The 19,066-nt window shown below is 44.6% G+C and overlaps 1 protein-coding gene across 1 annotated transcript in view; it reads right to left on the bottom strand.

Annotated features, from left to right (window-relative positions):
* The window catches only part of CDYL2 (chromodomain Y like 2), a 99,805-nt gene that overhangs the window by 8,259 nt on the left and 72,480 nt on the right, over window positions 1-19,066 (bottom strand). Inside the window, exons 5-6 of the mRNA XM_030202653.1 lie at window positions 13,519-13,729; window positions 5,824-5,967 (exon numbers count right to left, since the gene is read on the bottom strand). Of these exons, the coding sequence (XP_030058513.1) occupies window positions 5,824-5,967; window positions 13,519-13,729 (355 nt within the window). The remainder of the gene's footprint in view (window positions 1-5,823; window positions 5,968-13,518; window positions 13,730-19,066) is intronic.

Below are 19,066 nucleotides of genomic sequence, written 5' to 3'. Positions count from 1 at the left end.
CTAAATTTACAATATGTTATAAAATCAATAAAAAACTGATTGAACTAAAAAAAAAAAGTTATGTTACCTCCCCCCCCCCCATTTTTATTGTAAACCTCCCTGAAGGTTTCCGTAGTGTGGAGTAGCAAATTAACATAAACTTTAAAGCTGACAGCATTGGCTTCCCCCATGTATATCTCAATAGCAGACTATGGAATTTTCCACCAGGAACTTGTCCAAACCTTTTTAAAACTTAAGATATGCTAACCGCTGTAACCACATCCTCTGGCAACAAGTTCCAGAGCTTAACTATTCATTGAGGGGCTCTTTTACTAAAGAGTTGGCGCGCAGCAACAGGCTTGCCACGTGCCAATCTGGAAATACTGCCAGGTACCACAGGAGCCCGGCGGTAGTTCCCACCGCCAATGTGTACCATTTCCAGTGCTACAGTCATTTTTTTAGATTTTTGTAGCGCCAGAACTTAACATGCTGCCTGGTTACCGCTGGGTTAGTGCGAGACCCTTACCACCATGTCAATGGGTGGCGGTAAGAGCTTCCCACTGAAATGGGCCTTTTACCTGTTGCGGTAAAAGGGGGCCTCAGCGCGTGTCAAAACACGTGCCGACGCTAGTGCGCGCCCCCCCCCCCCCCTTTAACTGCAGCTTAGTAAAAGGGACCCCTGAGTGAAAAAATATTTCCTCCTATTCATTTTAAAAGTATTATCATGTAAGTTCATTGAGTGTCCCCTAGTCTTTGTACTTTTTGTAAGAGTAAAAAAAAAAATCAATTCACATTTACCCGTTCTACACCACTCAGGATTTTGTAGACCTCCTGATTTGCTACATGGCTGGCAAATGCTTTGTTATCCTTTCAGAAGCACCTAAAAATGCTATCATTTTTTGAGTAAAAAAAGGTTGGTGAGGGGTTGTCGTGGTGGGGAAAAGACTATGGAAAGGAGTTAAGCGAGAAGAATGGGAAGTGGGGAATTCGTGTGGCTGTGATCTGCTATACATTTATCTTAACATTTTAGTCAGTTTTATGTAATGATTTCAAGAATTGTTAAGTGCGAGTCTGTGGACTGCTCTTGGCTTTATAACTGCAATAAATTACACAGGTATGCCTGGTGATATTTCCAGTCTTGTGCTAGAACTAATGCAATTACAAAATATTAGGGCCCTACCCAGAGCACATTCCTACTGTAAAAATTGCTCTGAACACTCTAAGAGAAGACATATTACCTACATCTCAGGTTAAAATGGTAGGAATCAGCCTGACACATTGTTCAATGTCAGCTTTTCTGGTATGCAAAGCACTGATATGTGTCTGCATCAGAAGTCTGATTTGCACCAACACTGTGTAATATAATAATAATAATAATAATAATAATAATAATAATAATAATAATAATAATAATAATAATAATAAAAACATATATAGAATCAAACATCTGGAATGCATCAATAATTTTCATTACACCATAAATAGATGGTGCTGTAGTTAACTTTGTCTCAATGTGATTCTTGCAGCCTCTGCAGGTTTCGTCCTTGCTGTGGTACACGTTCAGAATTTACAGCATTCTGCATCTGCAAATCCAACCGTCACCTACATCATTTGAGCCTTTCCTGTACTGCCGGACTGAGCAGATGCTCCGGTGCCCATTTGAAATGTCCCTCTCAGCTCAAGGAGCTGCTTTTTTGACAAATAATTTTTATACTGAATAAACAAATATAGGAGGGGGTGAAAATGCCTCTTACTTAATTAGTGGCATTCTTTTGTGTGTTCTTAGGGAGCGGCTCTCAGCTGCACTGCTTTCTCAGTACAATCGAGGCCATGTTCTTTATTAATTACTGCTGCTTAATACACAGTTTTGATTCTTTAGAGTTTTCAGATATATGTATGCCCTGGAGGAAAGGAGAAACAGGGGTGATACAGATGTTCAAATATTTGAAAGGTATCAATCTGCAAACAAACCTTTTCTGGAGATGGGAAGGCAGTAGGACATAAACTGAGGTTGAAGGGGGGCAGACTGAGGAAAAATGTCAGGAAGCATTTTTTTCATGGAGAGGGTAGGGTGGTGGAAACTTGGAATGCCCTCCCGCGGGAGGTGGTGGAGATGAAAACGGTAAAATGCGTGGGATAAACGCAAAGGAATCCTGTTCAGAAGGAATGGATCCACAGAAGCTTAGCGGAGATTGGGTGGCAACACCGGAAACTGGGAAGCAAAGCTAGTGTTGGGCAAGACTTCTATAGTCTGTGCCCCGAAAATGGTAAGGACAAATCAAGGTCAGGTATACATTATAAAGTAGCTCATACAACGGTAAGGACAAATCAAGGTCAGGTATACATTATAAAGTAGCTCATACAACGAGTTTATCACTAATTAAATTCATTGGGCCTAACACACGTGAAGTTAGGCGCAGGATCCGTGACTAAAATTTAAGCACGGTCCATAAAAGGGGGTGCAGAAATGGGAGGGTCATGGGTATTTCAGGGCAGAACGGGGGTGTGGTTTTGAGTTAGGTGCGTAATTACAGAATATGGCTGCTCCGCATGTAAATTTAGACACGACCACCTGCACCACGTTTTCATTGGTGGAAATGGCAGTGCCTAAACTGACGCACGACCTCTTTGTTTAAGCTATTATTCTATACAAGAGATTAAAGCTATTTCGGGCAGTATGGGACAGGTATATCGACTCTCTTCCGCATAGGGCCAGGAGTCTACTTTTGAATTCTCTTTAAGGTATGGAATGGTGGGGTTGGGGTGCTCCGTTGCAGACAGGGGAAAGAATCATGTAAAGAATCGTAACAGTGGAAATGCTGGCCGGAGGGATCCCCTCTCCTCCTCCCCTTTTTTTTCTTTTAGGGTATTAGGGGTAAGGGGGGAGGGTGGGAGGGATGCAGGAGTGCAGTTGTACAAAACACTGATGACGTTTAATCTTAAATATGGTTATCTGGTTTGCCAAAAATAGTTGAAACATAAGCTATCAAACATATAAAAGGCGAGTGACCGTACTCACTCGCAAACGCGCAGTAGAGACTTCCCTCTCTGTCCCGCCCCCGCGTCAATACGTGAGGACGGGGGCGGGACAGAGAGAGAAACTGTGCGAAGCCGCTGACGTCGCTACCGCTCCCCCCCCCGAGGTCGCCACTACCGCTCCCCCCCGAGGTCGCCGCTGCCGCCCCCCCTCCACCTGGCCTGAGCACTCTCTTCAGTATTGAACTTACATCGGCGAAACGCAGCACGCAGATCAGCTGAGCTCCCGCCGCCCTTTCTTCCCTGCCTGTGTCCCGCCCTCGCCGACGTTATGTCACACGAGGGCGGGACACAGGCAGAGAAGGAAGGCCGACGAGAGCTCAGCTGATCTGCGTGCTGCCTGCGTTTCGCCGATGTAAGTTCAATACCGAAGAGAGGGCCCGGGCCAGGTGCAGGGGTGGTGGCGGCGACTCCGGGGGACCGGTAGCGGCGACCTCGGATGGGGGGGGGGGCTTGCCAAAACCCCATACTAGCCTGTTTTAACGGGCTCAAAGGCTAGTTACATAGTAACATAGTAGATGACGGTTTGGTGCGGTTTATAGTTATGCTATAAACCGCACCAAACTTTAGGACTAGCTTATAGAATACCGCTTAAGTGGGTATTTTTTGGCAACATATGTAGAATATTTTTATTTATTTGTTACATTTATACCCCACGTTTTCCCACCTGTTTGCAGGCTCAATGTGGCTTACAAGTACCGTAAAGGCATTTGCCGTTACGGTTAACAAATACAAAATTGTGTTGTGGTCAGATGAGGTAGGTATGAGTCAGGCGTCACTGGGTCAAGGGGAATGGTGGTGGTAAGTTGTCCAGTGCGATCCTTGATTATGTTGTGTTGCTGGGTGTGGGGGGTTAAGTTGGATCGGAGGGATAGGCTTTTTTGAAGAGGTGAGTTTTTAATGATTTCCTGAAGTTTAGGTGGTCATGTATTGTTCTCACAGCACGCGACAGTCCGTTCCATAGTTGTGCGCTCAAGTAGGAGAAGCTAGATGCATATGTTGTTTTGTATTTTAACCCTTTACAGTTGGGGTAATGTAGGTTTAGGTATGAATGCGCTGATTTTGACCTACTTCTAGTTGGTAGATCTATGAGATCTGTCATGTATCCTGGGACTACGCCGTAGATGATTTTATGGACCAAAGTGCAAATTTTGAAGAAGATCTGTTCTTTCATTGGGAGCCAGTGCAGCTTTTCTCAGAGGGGTTTGGCGCTGTCGAATCGTGTTTTACCATATATCAATCTGGCGGCTGAGTTTTGGGCGGTTTGGAGTTATTTTTGTGAGTTGTTCTTTGCATCCCGCGTAGATTCCTTTGCAGTAATCTGCATGGCTTAGGACCATTGATTGTATTAGTTTACGGAAGGTGTCCCTCGGGAAGAAAGGTTTTATTCTTTTGAGTTTCCACATTGAATTAAACATTTTCTTTATTACGGTTTTATACAGTTGAAGGGCTTATTTCCATAACCCACCAAGTCCATATTGGACTTCCAGTGTTTTGGAAATAAGCCCTTCAATTGCTCCCCGATATGTGCGTTACGTTACCTACACATGTGCAGCTTTTCCTGGACTCAGCAGAGATATTCCTGAGGGCACAGTTGGCATTTCTGCACAGATTTTTTAAAAATAAGCACACACGCGAAAAATGTAACTGAAATTTAATGTATACCTGCCCAAGACAAAATATGCACCTACTATTTCCGCATGTGCTCAGTATGTATAGTCCCCCCCTTAGGAGGAGATTCTATATAAAGCGCCTAAAAAAAATTGGCACTCAAATCAGTGCCGACTAAGCGTATTCTATAATCGGCACCTAGATTTAGGCGCTGATTATAGAATAAGCTTAGTTGATATGTCAGCACCTAAATCTGCGCGCATCCATTTACACCCACTAAAATGTGGAATAAATCTCGGCGCGTAGATTTAGGCGCACTGGGCCATATTCTATAACTAGGCGCCTACATTTCGGAACACCCGTGAAACACCCATTGCCCCGTCCATAGCCACGCCCCTTTTTGCCTGCGCACATTAGAAGTTTGGTGCCCATCATACGCTTAGCAAGTTGTGCACTCAAATTTTAATCAGTACCAATTATTTATTTATTTGTTACATTTGTATCCCGCATTTTCCCAGCTATTTGCAGGCTCAATGTGGCTTACATAGTACCGTAGCGGCGTTCGCCGGTTCCGGTCTGAACAAATACATAGCGTGCACAAGTGCAAGGTGTGATTGTGGTAGAATATGGTTCATATACGTTAGCTATATTGGGAAACATTCGGTAGGAGGAGGGAGGTTGGGTGAGTCCGTTAAGTTCTTGGTGTTGTTGTGTAGCAGGTTCTCTGGTTCTTACGTTGGGTTGGTGGGGTATGCCTTTTGGAACAGGCTCGTTTTTAGTTTTTCCCGGAACTTTAGGTAGTCGTATGTTGTTTTTACTGTTTTTGGAAGTGCGTTCCATAGTTGTGCGCTTAACTAGGAGAAGCTGGATGCATATATTGTTTTGTATTTGAGACTTTTGTTGTTTGGGTAGTGGAGATTAAGATAGGTTCGAGCTGATCTTGCTGCGTTTCTCACAGCTCATTAGCTTGTTAAACCAATGTTAATTAATAATAATATGTATTTCTCACTCCGGAAATGGATACCGCCATTTCGGCATAATGTAAGCCACATTGAGCCTGCAAAGAGGTGGGGAAATGTGGGGTACAAATGCAGTAAATAAATGAATAAGTTACGTGTGGCGTTCTAGAATCTGTGCCGATTTCGGTGCTTAATCTAAGCACATTATATAGAATCCAGGAATTAAGGATGATCTTACCACTGCACTGCACGATGCCATCTCTTTGACTCGGAGCATCACTTCTTGGCTAAATGTTGTTGGCCAGAATACCTGTGACACGAGTCCTCTGCTGCAGGCTTCCTGGGCAGTAAGCTTTCGCCCACAAAACAACATTTCATTTGCCTACAAAAGAAAGAGCCGTTTTACGAGTTGGAGGAGTCTTATATCAGCCGACAGAAATGATCACAATGCATGCGAATAAAAACAGAAAATGGTGGAAGATAACGACCATATGGCCTACACAGTCTGCCCATTCATACTATCTATATATATAAAACTCACCCTCAACGTTCTATCGTCTGCTGACGTCACTGAAGCCAAGGTTCGTATGTTCGAAGCTCTGAAGCCACGAAAATCACAGTCTCTGGGCCCCGCCCTCACGTCAAACGTTATGACGTTGAGGGCAGAGCAGATTCTCACCTCCAACGATCTACTCAGGCCACAAACTCCGGATTTCCACACTGTAGCTCTGCTCCGCCCTCGCGTCAAAACGCGATGACGTCGAGGGCGGGGGCACGAAAACCGCCACCCACACAGAGCTACAACAATAACAGCAGCGGTGCACGAACCAGGTAAAACCGCGACGAGCCATGCAGCCATGAAAATGGTGGAAGATAACGACCATATGGCCTACACAGTCTGTTCATTCATACTATCTATATATATATATAAAACTCACCCTCAACGTTCTATCGTCTGCTGACGTCACTGAAGCCAAGGTTCGTATGTTCGAAGCTCTGAAGCCACGAAAATCACAGTCTCTGGGCCCCGCCCTCGCGTCAAACGTTATGACGTTGAGGGCGGAGCAGATTCTCATCTCCAACGATCTACTCAGGCCACAAACTCCGGATTTCCACACTGTAGCTCTGCTCCGCCCTCGCGTCAAAACGCGATGACGTTGAGGGCGGGGGCACGAAAACCGCCACCCACACAGAGCTACAACAGAAACAGCAGCGGTGCACGCCACGAACCAGGTAAAACCGCGACGAGCCATGCAGCCATGAAACCCTTGCTAGCGCCCGTTTCATTGCGCTCAGAAACGGGCCTTTGTTTACTAGTCTACTAATAAAGTATGTGTTAAAAAAAAAAACCTATAAACTTGTTTTTCTGCATAACTTTGTCAAAACTCGACCAATTTCAATAAAGTTTAGGATATATCATCCTGAATAAGGGCTCCATTTAATAAGCTGTGGTAACAAATTGGCTTAGCATGCACTTATGTGGGCCTTTCCCGGGTTACCATATGGCTCCAGAAAAAGGAGGGCAGATTGAGCCAGTCCGGGTTTTACTTCCTTGATGGATCTCTTACACACCTGCTATAACACCTCTTGTCCCTGTATTTTCCGCCAAAATCGCTATGCTCACATTAGCCCTCTCCTCAAATCACTTCACTGGCTCCCTATCCATTTCCACATTCAATTCAAACTTCTCTTACTGACCTATAAGTGTATTCACTCTGCTGCTTCCCGGTACCTCTCCACTCTTGTCTCTCCCTACACTCCCCCTCGGTCACTCCATTCTGTTGACAAATCACTCTTGTCTGTCCCCATCTCCTCTACTGCTAATTCCAGACTCTGTTCCTTCTGTCTCGTTGCACCACACGCCTGGAATAGACTTCCCGAGCATGTACGTCTAGCCCCGTCTTTGGCCGTTTTCAAGTCCAAACTTAAAGCCCACCTCTTTACCACTGCTTTTGACTCCTAACCACTGCTCACTTGCCCTGTCCTTTAACCTCTCCTATTTATTCTCTTACCCTTAATTGTTCTGTCTGTTTTCCTGTCTTATCTAGATTGTAAGCTCTTTGAGCAGGGACTGTCTTTATGTGTATGTTGTACAGCGCTGCGTATGCCTTGTACTACTACTGCTACTTGACATTTCTAAAGCGCTACTAGGGTTACGCAGCGCTGTACAATTTAACATAGAAGGACAGTCCCTGCTCAAAGGAGCTTACAATCTAAAGGACAAAAATGTGCAGTCAATCAAATAGGGGCAGTCTACATTTCCTGAGAGGTATAAAGGTTAGGTGCCGAAAGCAACATTGAAGAGGTGGGCTTTGAGCAAGGATTTGAAGATGGGTAGGGAGGGGGCTTGGCGTAAGGGCTCAGGAAGTTGATTCCAAGCATAGGGTGAGGCGAGGCAGAATGAGCGGTATAGAAGTATAGAATATAGCGGTATAGAATGTAGCACTATAGAAGTGATAAATAGTAGTAGTATGTCATTTCAGGGCATCGTGCTGTATTGTCAGTGATGCATTATATTGCCAACAGCCTGTTGGTGGGAGTCACACACTAAGGGGTCCTTTTACTAAGGTACGCTAGCATTTTTAGCGCGCGCTAAACACAAGAGACACCCATATGGGTGTCTCTAGTGTTTAGCATGCACTAAAACTTAAGTGTGCACTACAAACGCTAGTGTGCCTTTGTGAAAGACCTCCTGAGATTTCAAATATTGAAATACTGCATAGTCAAGATTTTCTGTGCACCTTACCTCCTCCTGCTTTATCAGTTACTCCTATTTGCTTTGCAGAATCCATTAAATTTCTATGGGTTATTGTTGATATTCGTTTAACAGCTCATATTTCAGCAGAAGTAAAGAAATCATTCTTTAAGCTGCGTCAATTATGGTCAATTTACCCGCTGATTGATAAGAGAGCGCTTTGCCTTCTGATTCGGGTTTTCTGGTATTATCTCACACTGATTACTGTAATTCTTTTTTCTTAGGCTTACCTCAGAACCAGCTGCATAACTCAGAATGCTTCTGTAAAAATGCTCTGTGGGGGGGGGGGGGGGGGGGGGGTGAGGAAATATGAAAGGGTCTCACCACTTTTGTCTGAAGCACACTTGAGTGGAGGAATAGCCTAGTGGTTAGTGCAGCAAACTTTGATGCTGTGGAACTGGGTTTGATTCCCACTGCATCTCCTCGTGACTCTGGGCAAGTCACTTAACCCTCCATTGCCCCTGGTACAAAAATAAGTACCTGAATATATATAAACCGCTTTGAATGTAGTTGCAAAAAAAACCTCAGAAAGGCGGTATATCAAGTCCCATTTCCCTTTCCCTATTTGAGATTCTACATGGAATGTTGCTACTATTTGAGATTCTGTTGCTACTATTTGAGAGTCTACATAGACTGTTGGTGGTGGAGGAGTAGCCTAGTGGTTAGTGCAGACTTTGATCCTGGAGGGCTGGGTTTGATTCCCACTGCAGCTCCTTGTGACGCTGGGCAAGTCACTTAACCCTCTAATCCTCCATTGCCCCACGTACCTGTATATACTATGTAAACTGCTTTGAATGTAGTTGCAAAAACCACAGAAAGGCGGGATATCAAGTCCCATTTCTCTTTCCCTATTTGAGATTCTACATGGAATGTTTCTAGTGGAGGAGTAGCCTAGTGGTTAGTGCAGCGGACTTTGATTCTGGGGAACTGGGTTAGATTCTCACTACAGCTCCTCGTGACTCTGGGCAAGTCACTTAACCCTCCATTGCCCCAGGTACAAAATAAGTATCTGTATATACTATGTAAACCGCTTTGAATGTAGTTGCAAAACAAAAAACCCAGAAAGGTGGTAATATCAAGTCCCAGTCCCATTCCATTTAGCTGACTGTGCTCTCCATTCTGGACCCCCACTTTTCCTTTATAAAACTCTCACTCCGTTTATGCCATCTCGTGCCCTTTGTTCATCACAACATCATGCTAACTGTTCCAACGTATTTGCAGATTCGTCTAGATTTAATCTGTCGCACTTCAAGTCATGGCCGCTACACTTTGGAACAATATACGACTTTATATTCACACTGAAGCTTCACACTATAAACTCAAGGTGGCTTTGAAAACTTATTATTATGGTCTTGCCTTTTCCCCTGGCTAAGGTTATGGAGTTCCTTCATTTTTGTGGCTTTCCCATTGTAGCATTACCCTTAGGTGTTTGTACTAGTTTGTGTTGTAAATCCACTTTCCCTTCCAATTTGTTCCCCCTTCTTTGATTTGCTGTTCCCTTTTAGCTCTGGGATTTGTAACTGTTCCCTTTTGTGTCTTGTTAAGTTCTACTTTAATTATCTCTCTCTATAAAACGCACCTCCAACGTTCTGAAGCCTCCACAAGTCCCAACATTCCAAATGCATGGTGGTGAAACCCAGAATTCGCCCAGGAGTGTTTGCCCCGCCCAAAGTGTCAAACGTCATGACGTCGAGGGCGGACCAATGACAAACAACCTATCACATCGCGAACACGTTACTAAGCGACGGCACGAGACGAACGACGCATCGCGGAACAAAGAAAACCAGCAGCACACAGTTGCTACGCAACGACAAGAGCAACGCTACAAGGACCAATCACGCAACAAGACTACCAAACAAGGGAGCAGAAGGAAAAACACAAACCGGGAACTTCAAAAACAACAAGGAGACGACGAAACTCGCAGGAAGCCGATACAAATTTGGAAAACCATGCTTAAGATCACAGTATGTGCTTTCCACAGACAAAACGCCCTACCAAAACAAAAAAAAAGCTAATCAACAACGGAAGTAAAAAAAAACGACTGCTAAGAAGTAGTATACAACAAAAACCAATGAAAAACAAACACTGCAGTCAATAATACGTCCTTAGCTTTCACATTGTGGGAAGTAGAGGAGTGTGGTAGCCGTGTTAGTCCACTCTTAAGGTTATCAATAGAAATCAAACAAAATAAAACATGGAAAAGAAAATAAGATGATACCTTTTTTATTGGACATAACTTAATACATTTCTTGATTAGCTTTCGAAGGTTGCCCTTCTTCCTCAGATCGGAAATAAGCAAATGTGCTAGCTGACAGTGTATATAAGTGAAAACATTCAAGCATTACTATGACAGTCTGACAGGGTGGGAGGAGGGGGGTGGGTAGGAACAGAAGGGCACACTTCCCTGTAATTTATCCAGTTGCAAACTATGCCAAAATATTTCACAGGACCCCAAAGTCATCCACAAAGGAAAGATATTCAACATAAAGGGATCTTTCACTTGCTCATCTTCCAATGTGGTATATATCATTCAGTGTAAAAAATGTAACGAAGGATGCTATATTGGAGAAACAGGCCAGATGTTTGAGACAAGATTCAATTTACATAGACATCATATGAACAATACTGGTGCCAGCAGGGTTCCCACGCCTGTTGGTCAACATTTTACAGGATCAGGACACTGTACCAGTGACTTCACAGTGAGAATCCTGAAAGGTAACTTTAAAACCATACAAGAACGTAAGACCTTTGAAGTCAGAATGATTGAATATTTTAACACCCAACAGAAAGGACTTAACAAGGACCTGGGGTTCCTAGCCCATTATAAACCATAAAGCTGTATGTCTCTGTTGATCACCCTCCCCTCACCTATCCACACCCACCCTGTTAGAATATCAATGATATACTTTGATGTCCCCATGCATACTTCCTACCCACCCCCCTCCTCCCACCCTGTCAGATTGTCATAGTAATGCTTGAATGTTTTCACTTATATACACTGTCAGCTAGCACATTTGCTTATTTCCGATCTGAGGAAGAAGGGCAACCTTCGAAAGCTAATCAAGAAATGTATTAAGTTATGTCCAATAAAAAAGGTATCATCTTATTTTCTTTTCCATGTTTTATTTTGTTTGATTTCTATTGATAACATTGTGGGAAGAAATGCACCATATAGATCTCTGCCCTCCACACAAACAACGAACACGGAGGCCATAGGAAGGAAAGAAAAAAACAGCACATACACACTCACTCACACTCTTACCTGGCTATAATGAGCAAATGACCTGCCACTATCACAGGGACTGCTAGCACCTCTCTCTCTCTCTCACACACACACGGGACACAAAGGGAATGGAAGACAAGGAAAGAATCCTTGTATGGAGGGGTATGGAGGGGGTGGCAGGGGAGATAAGGCAAGAACTGCCACAAACGTTTTTTGCTGTGCTATGTACAATTATAATGCAGACTCTTCATTTTGACCCTACCCTTTCACACAGACACACATTTACACTGTCTGTAAATCACACCCACAACCACACGCACCCACACACATATACACACTCTCTCACACAGACACACAAACACGCCTCAAATGGTTCAGCTGCCCTATGTACAATTTCACTGCTGACTCTTCATTTTCACACTACCCTTGCACACTCTCTTTCACACACTCACCCCCCCCCACTTTCTCTGTGTCACACACACACACACACACAGACACACATACATACATATACACACTCTCTCACACAGACACACAAACACGCCTCAAATGGTTCAGCTGCCCTATGTACAATTTCACTGCTGACTCTTCATTTTCACACTACCCTTGCACACTCTCTTTCACACACACACCCACCCACTTTCTCTGTGTCACACACACACACACACAGACACACATACATACATATACACACTCTCTCACACAGACACACAAACGCGCCTCAAATGGTTCAGCTGCCCTATGTACAATTTCACTGCTGACTCTTCATTTTCACACTACCCTTGCACACTCTCTTTCACACACACACCCCCCCCACTTTCTCTGTGTCACACACACACACAGACACACATACATACATATACACACTCTCTCACACAGACACACAAACACGCCTCAAATGGTTCAGCTGCCCTATGTACAATTTCACTGCTGACTCTTCATTTTCACACTACCCTTGCACACTCTCTTTCACACACACACCCACTTTCTCTGTGTCACACACACACACACACCCACTTTCTCTGTGTCACACACACACACAGACACACATACATACATATACACACTCTCTCACACAGACACACAAACACGCCTCAAATGGTTCAGCTGCCCTATGTACAATTTCACTGCTGACTCTTCATTTTCACACTACCCTTGCACACTCTCTTTCACACACACACCCACTTTCTCTGTGTCACACACACACTCTCACTCTCTCTAAAACCTTGCTAGCGCCCGTTTCATTTGTTTACGAAACAGGCCTTTTTTTTTTACTAGTATTTTAATATTGTCAACTGCTTAATTTTTTGACTTTGCAGTGTATCAAATAAATATGATGTCACATATTTCAATTTTATGTTGCCTATTTTTCTTATTTCTAAAGAATGTGTCAGGAAATGTACAACTTCTGCCAGAAAAGGGAAATAACGTTTCCACACCACCTTCTTTCAAAAAAAATCTTAAGTAACGAATTCTGGAGGAATAATTCACGCCTGCAGTTGATATTACATGCTTAAACTGAATCTTATTAAAAAGGCGAAGAAGGAACGGCAGAAAGTATAAAACTTGCTGAGCGAAGAACAGAAGTCCTAATCTTCAGTGTCCACCGATCGATTTCTAATTTATGTAGAAAGTGAATTTCCAAAGGCAGCGGCTAAGAACACGCTGCCCATATCAACCCCGTCACATCGTTCCAAAACATTCTAGCTCTTCTGCTGATTAAAAATGTAACGTAGAACTGAGCTCTGTGGCTACTGGATTTGATTTCTCAGCAGGTGCTGCACTGATCTTCCAATTATTGTTTCCGACTTGAAAAAAAAAATGAGAATCTTATTCGTGAAGACCAAAAAACTAACGTTGACATCTTTCTTAAGCACAATGACATTTCTGACCTTGAAGTGTGACTGCGTACCAATGACATCTGGAAATAAATTCTAGAGATTTAAAAACCTTACCAGTGCAATCCCCAAGATCTGGGGAAACGTATATGACGAGCAGCCAGCCGGTGTAAGTCGGATTGTTGCATAGGGTGTCTGGAACCAGGACTTTTCACTTGCCCACACAATGTCGCACAATGGCAAAATAGATGCTCCCAGGCCAAGGGCAGGGCCGTTGATAGCAACCACGATTGGCTTTTTAAACTGAATAAAGGCCTTTACAAAATCCCTAAAAAGAAAACAAGGAGTTTTTATGATAACTGGATCTGAACTGGTGAGTTTCTTACAATGCAGGACGTGCTGTAGCGATCCATTTCAAATTCATGTTTTAGGGGCCTTTTTACTAAGCTGCATTAAGCACTAACACAGCTTAACATGGAGTACTGTGGGATGCACTTACGTGCAGGACGTCAGACTCACAGAAACAGAAGCCTGCGCAGCCTTCTACATGGAATGTTGCTAGTGGAATAGCAACATTCCATGTAGAATCTCCAATAGTAGCAACATTCCATGTAGAATCTCCAATAGTATCTATTTTATTTTTGTTACATTTGTACCCCGCGCTTTCCCACTCATGGCAGGCTCAAAGCGGCTTACATGGGGCAATGGAGGGTTAAGTGACTTGCCCAGAGTCACAAGGAGCTGCCTGTGCCTGAAGTGGGAATCAAACTCAGTTCCTCAGTTCCCCAGGACCAAAGTCCACCACCCTAACCACTAGGCCACTCCTCCACTGCTGCTACTATTTGAGATTCTACATGGAATGTTGCTATTCCACTAGAAGTCGGCCCTTGCAGATCACCAATGTGGCCGTGCAGGACGTCAGACTCACAGAAACAGAAGCCTGCGCAGCCTTCTACATGGAATGTTGCTAGTGGAATTGGAACATTCCATGTGGTAATTGCCTATGTGAAAGCTGGCTATCTGATTGGGGGGGGGGGGGGGGGGCACTTGGCCGGTCAAGTGTTGATATTCAGCACTTCACCGGCCATGGCAACTGCATAAAACACAGTCCTATCTTTGTGTGTCAACCCATGGCCGGTGAAGTTCTGAATACTGATTTAACCGGCCACGTGTTAGCTGGCGCCATATAAACCGGATATTTCAATGCCGAAGCCTGGATATGGCCTGGCATTGATTACCTGGGAATGCCGCATCCAGCCGAATACTTAACCCTACATTTTTAAGGCACAGTAATAAACCAAACATGGACTAAGAAATGTCCACCCCCCCTACTTTTCAATTCAATTCAACCCTTGCAAATGATTCTACTATTTGACAGCCAGGATTTAATCGCTCCCATTGCCAATGGTCCTTCCAAACTGTTGGTGCCGGTTCTGCCAGTTCTTTTGGGTTATGGTACCAATACCACTCACAGACGAAATAAAGGTTTAGGGATCACTCTCGATAGCTCCCTTACTTTCATCCCCAGATTGCTTCTGTACTACATCACACTTTTTTTTCAACTTAAACGTAACCGCTCAATTAAGCCATTCCTTTTCCCAGCTGCTGTAAACACCCTTGTTCACTCGTTCAATTATCTTGCAACTTGATTACTGCAATTCTCTCTATGTAGGACTTTCCCCAATGCCACCTACAGTGTCTCCAGCTCATCCAAAATACTGCCGTTAAATTTACTACTGGACATACCAAATTTGATCACCACTGTTATCCACTGTTAGTGGAGGAGTGGCCTAGTGGTTAGGGTGGTGGACCTTTGGTCCTGGGGAACTGAGTTCGATTCCCGGCACAGGCAGCTCCTTGTGACTCTGGACAAGTCACTTAACCCTCCATTGCCCGCCGCATTGAGCCTGCCATGAGTGGGAAAGCGCGGGGTACAAATGTAACAAAAATAAAATAGATACTATTGGAGATTCTACATGGAATGTTGCTACCGTTGGAGATTCTACATGGAATGTTGCTATTCCACTAGCAACATTCCATGTAGAAGGCTGCGCAGGCTTCTGTTTCTGTGAGTCTGACGTCCTGCACGTGCAGGATGTCAGACTCACAGAAGCAGAAGCCGGCGCGGCCACATTGGTGATGTGCAAGGGCCGACTTCTACATGGAATGTTGCTAGTGGAATAGCAACATTCCATGTAGAATCTCAAATAGTAGCAACAGTGGACGAGTGGAGGAGTGGCCTAATGGTTAGGGTGGTGGACTCTGGTCCTGAGGAACTGAGTTCGATTCCCACTTCAGGCACAGGCAGCTCCTTGTGACTCTGGACAAGTCACTTAACCCTCCATTGCCCGCCGCATTGAGCCTGCCATGAGTGGGAAAGCGCGGGGTACAAATGTAACAAACAAACAAAAAAGATGCCCACTGGTTACCAGTTCAATATAGAGTACAATACAAATTATTACTTTTCGTTTTCATGATTCGTGTTGTTCGGGAACCTTCTTTTCACTCTGTTCTCCTCATGCCCTACAGACCATCCCGCTGTTTGCGCTCCTCCCAACTAGATCTCCTGACTCTTCCATCCCTTTCGAGATATTCCCTTACTGTCTACATTCGAAAGTTCAAGACCACTGCGTGAGAAACTGCACTGGCTTCCTGTCAAGGACAGAATCACTTTTAAAATTTGCACTCTGGTGCATAAAATCATCTACGGTGAAGCCCCAGCATACATGGACACCCTAATCAACTTGCCACCTAGGAACTCTCACAGATCAGCACGATCGTACCAAAACCTCCATTACCTAGTATATAATGGTCTTAAGTACAAAACCACCTCCGCATCCACCTTCTCCTACACTAGCGCTCATTTGTGGAATGGTCTACCTAAATTGGTGAAACTTACTCCTGATCACCCGACCTTCAAACAGCACCTCAAGACCTTTGCTTACGCTCCACTCCCGCCTAGCATCTCTAACTTCTGAACCGTCTCTGTCCCGGTGTCATATTGATCACCACTGCTCTTTCTCGTTTTCCCTTCCTTGCTTTTACCCTCTCTGTCTTATACTTCTAAAACATTGATTGTTTGTTTGCTGACTTGTTGTGTGTTTATATAGACTGTTGTAAGCCACATTGGGCCTGCCCGTGGGTGGGAAATTGTGGGATAGAAATGCTGTAAATAAATAAATACGTGTCATTTTATTTTCTCTGTACAAGGCCCTCGCTTATGGAATTCTCTTCCTGAGAATCTGAAGGCATCGCCCACCGTTGCTCAATTTACAACTGATCTAAAAACTCACCTCTTTCTGGAGGCATTTGATCATTAGCCAGCTGAGTAGCTTATTTCTCCCATACATCTCCCCCCCCCTCTTTCTTTCCTATCAATTTATGTAGTTCTCCCCCAGCTCTTTTTGTTCCCCCACCTGTTGTTGTCATGTCTCTGATGTATGGTTGCTGTATCTTTAATCTTCTGTTTTAGATTGTAAGCCACTCATGCTGGGATACAAAGTCCTTAATAAACTTGAAACTTGACAGTCATTCTATTTTATTTTTGTTACATTTGTACCCCGCGCTTTCCCACTCATGGCAGGCTCAATGCGGCTTACATGGGGCAATGGAGGGTTAAGTGACTTGCCCAGAGTCACAAGGAGCTGCCTGTGCCTGAAGTGGGAACCAAACTCAGTTCCTCAGTTCCCCAGGACCAAAGTCCACCACCCTAACCACTAGGCCACTCCTCCACTGTTGCTACTATTTGAGATTCTACATGGAATGTTGCTATTCCACTAGCAACATTCCATGTAGAAGTCGGCCCTTGCAGATCACCAATGTGGCCGCGCAGGCTTCTACATGGAATGTTGCTAGTGGAATAGCAACATTCCATGTAGAATCTCCAATAGTATCTATTTTATTTTTGTTACATTTGTACCCCACGCTTTCCCACTCATGGCAGGCTCAATGCTGCTTACATGGGGCAATGGAGGGTTAAGTGACTTGCCCAGAGTCACAAGGAGCTGCCTGTGCCGGGAATCTAACTCAGTTCCTCAGTTCCCCAGGACCAAAGTCCACCACCCTAATCACTAGGCCACTCCTCCACCCATTCTATACTATTCTATCTAGTTCTTTTATACTGATCTTTACTCCCAAGATGGATTCACAGCGGTTTACATAAAAGAAGACCCTAAAACATTAAGGTGAAGAGTTTACAAAACCTAAAACATAACTAAGCTTTTTTTTTTTTTTGTTACATTTGTATTTTTTTTTTTGTTACATTTGTACCCCGCGCTTTCCCACTCATGGCAGGCTCAATGCGGCTTACATATACAGGAAGTTATTTGTACCTGGGGCAATGGAGGGTTAAGTGACTCGCCCAGAGTCACAAGGAGCTGCCTCTGCCTGGGAATCGAACCCAGTTCCCCAGGACCAAAGTCCACCACACTAACCACTAGGCGACTCCTCCACTAGCCGTGCAGGCTTCTGTTTCTGTGAGTCTGACGTCCTGCGTCAGACTCACAGAAACAGAAGCCTGCGCGGCTGCAAGGGCAGGCTTCTACATGGAATGTTGCTAGTGGAATAGCAACATTAACATTCCATGTAGAATCTCAAATAGTAGCAACAGAATCTCAAACAGTAGCCAACATTCCATGTAGAATCTGAAATAGGGAAAGGGAACTGGGACTTGATGTGCTGCCTTTCTGTGGGGTTTACATAGTATATACAGGTACTTATTTGTGCCTGGGGCAATGGAGGGTTAAGTGACTTGCCCAGAGTCACAAGGAGCTGCCAGTGCCTGAAGTGGGAATCGAACTCAGTTCCCCAGGACCAGAGTCCACCACCCTAACCACTAGGCCACTCCTCCACTCCACGTTGTTGATGTCTATTCACTGACTCAGCTGGGACAGTGGTTTGGAAGCACTTCATGGAGACAAGTGAGGCTACCATTAGCTGGCTATCTAGACATGGTACTGTTTGCACACAATAATAATAATAAAGCTTCATTCTGTCTCCTTGCCCTTTCACTTTACCTTCTGACTTGGAGACTGAGAGGCAGATGCAGCAACCAAACGTAAAAAAATCTAAATCGTTAAAGTCCCTAACGATTTTAAAATAACGAAAAATGCACCAAAAAAAAAAGTCACACATGCTGAGATCGGTAGTGAAACGTACAATGTATCAAAGAATCACAATACACATCGTTAATCGGCCCCCAAATCATGCGCAGAGCAGCCAAGCGTTATGTTAGCTGCTCTGCGCATGCCACAAACAGTCACAACACAGTCAAATCGCAAGCACATGGCTCCCAAATAAAAACAAAAATAAAAAAAAAGGGTCGGGAGGGGGCAAGGGCGCTCATCAGGAGCGTCCTGTACAGACGGCCTTGCCCCCCCCCCGCTGCTCCCCACTTTCCGCCGCTCCCCCCACCCCGAAAAAGCAAACTTCTAGAAGCCCCTGCCCCCCTCCCTTCCTCAGTACTCTGTCACCTGTGCTCCGCCTCCCGACATCCTCCGTCCGTGCCCCGCCCCCTTTTGGGGTCGTCGCCGCCATTCCCCTCCTCCATCGGGCCCCCCTTCCTCTTACCGGGCCCGTGCAGCGCCTCTCTCCTCTGTCCGAAGGCGCTGCACGGGCAAGAAGAAAGCTGAATCAGCTGATGCCTGCCTTCGCCTAGCTTCGATAG

Source organism: Microcaecilia unicolor, chromosome 5 (genome assembly GCF_901765095.1).
Source record: "Microcaecilia unicolor chromosome 5, aMicUni1.1, whole genome shotgun sequence".
NCBI classification, from domain to species: domain Eukaryota; kingdom Metazoa; phylum Chordata; class Amphibia; order Gymnophiona; family Siphonopidae; genus Microcaecilia; species Microcaecilia unicolor.
The sequence above is the reverse complement of the archived record's forward strand: the minus strand, read 5'-3'. Positions and strand labels throughout refer to the sequence as shown.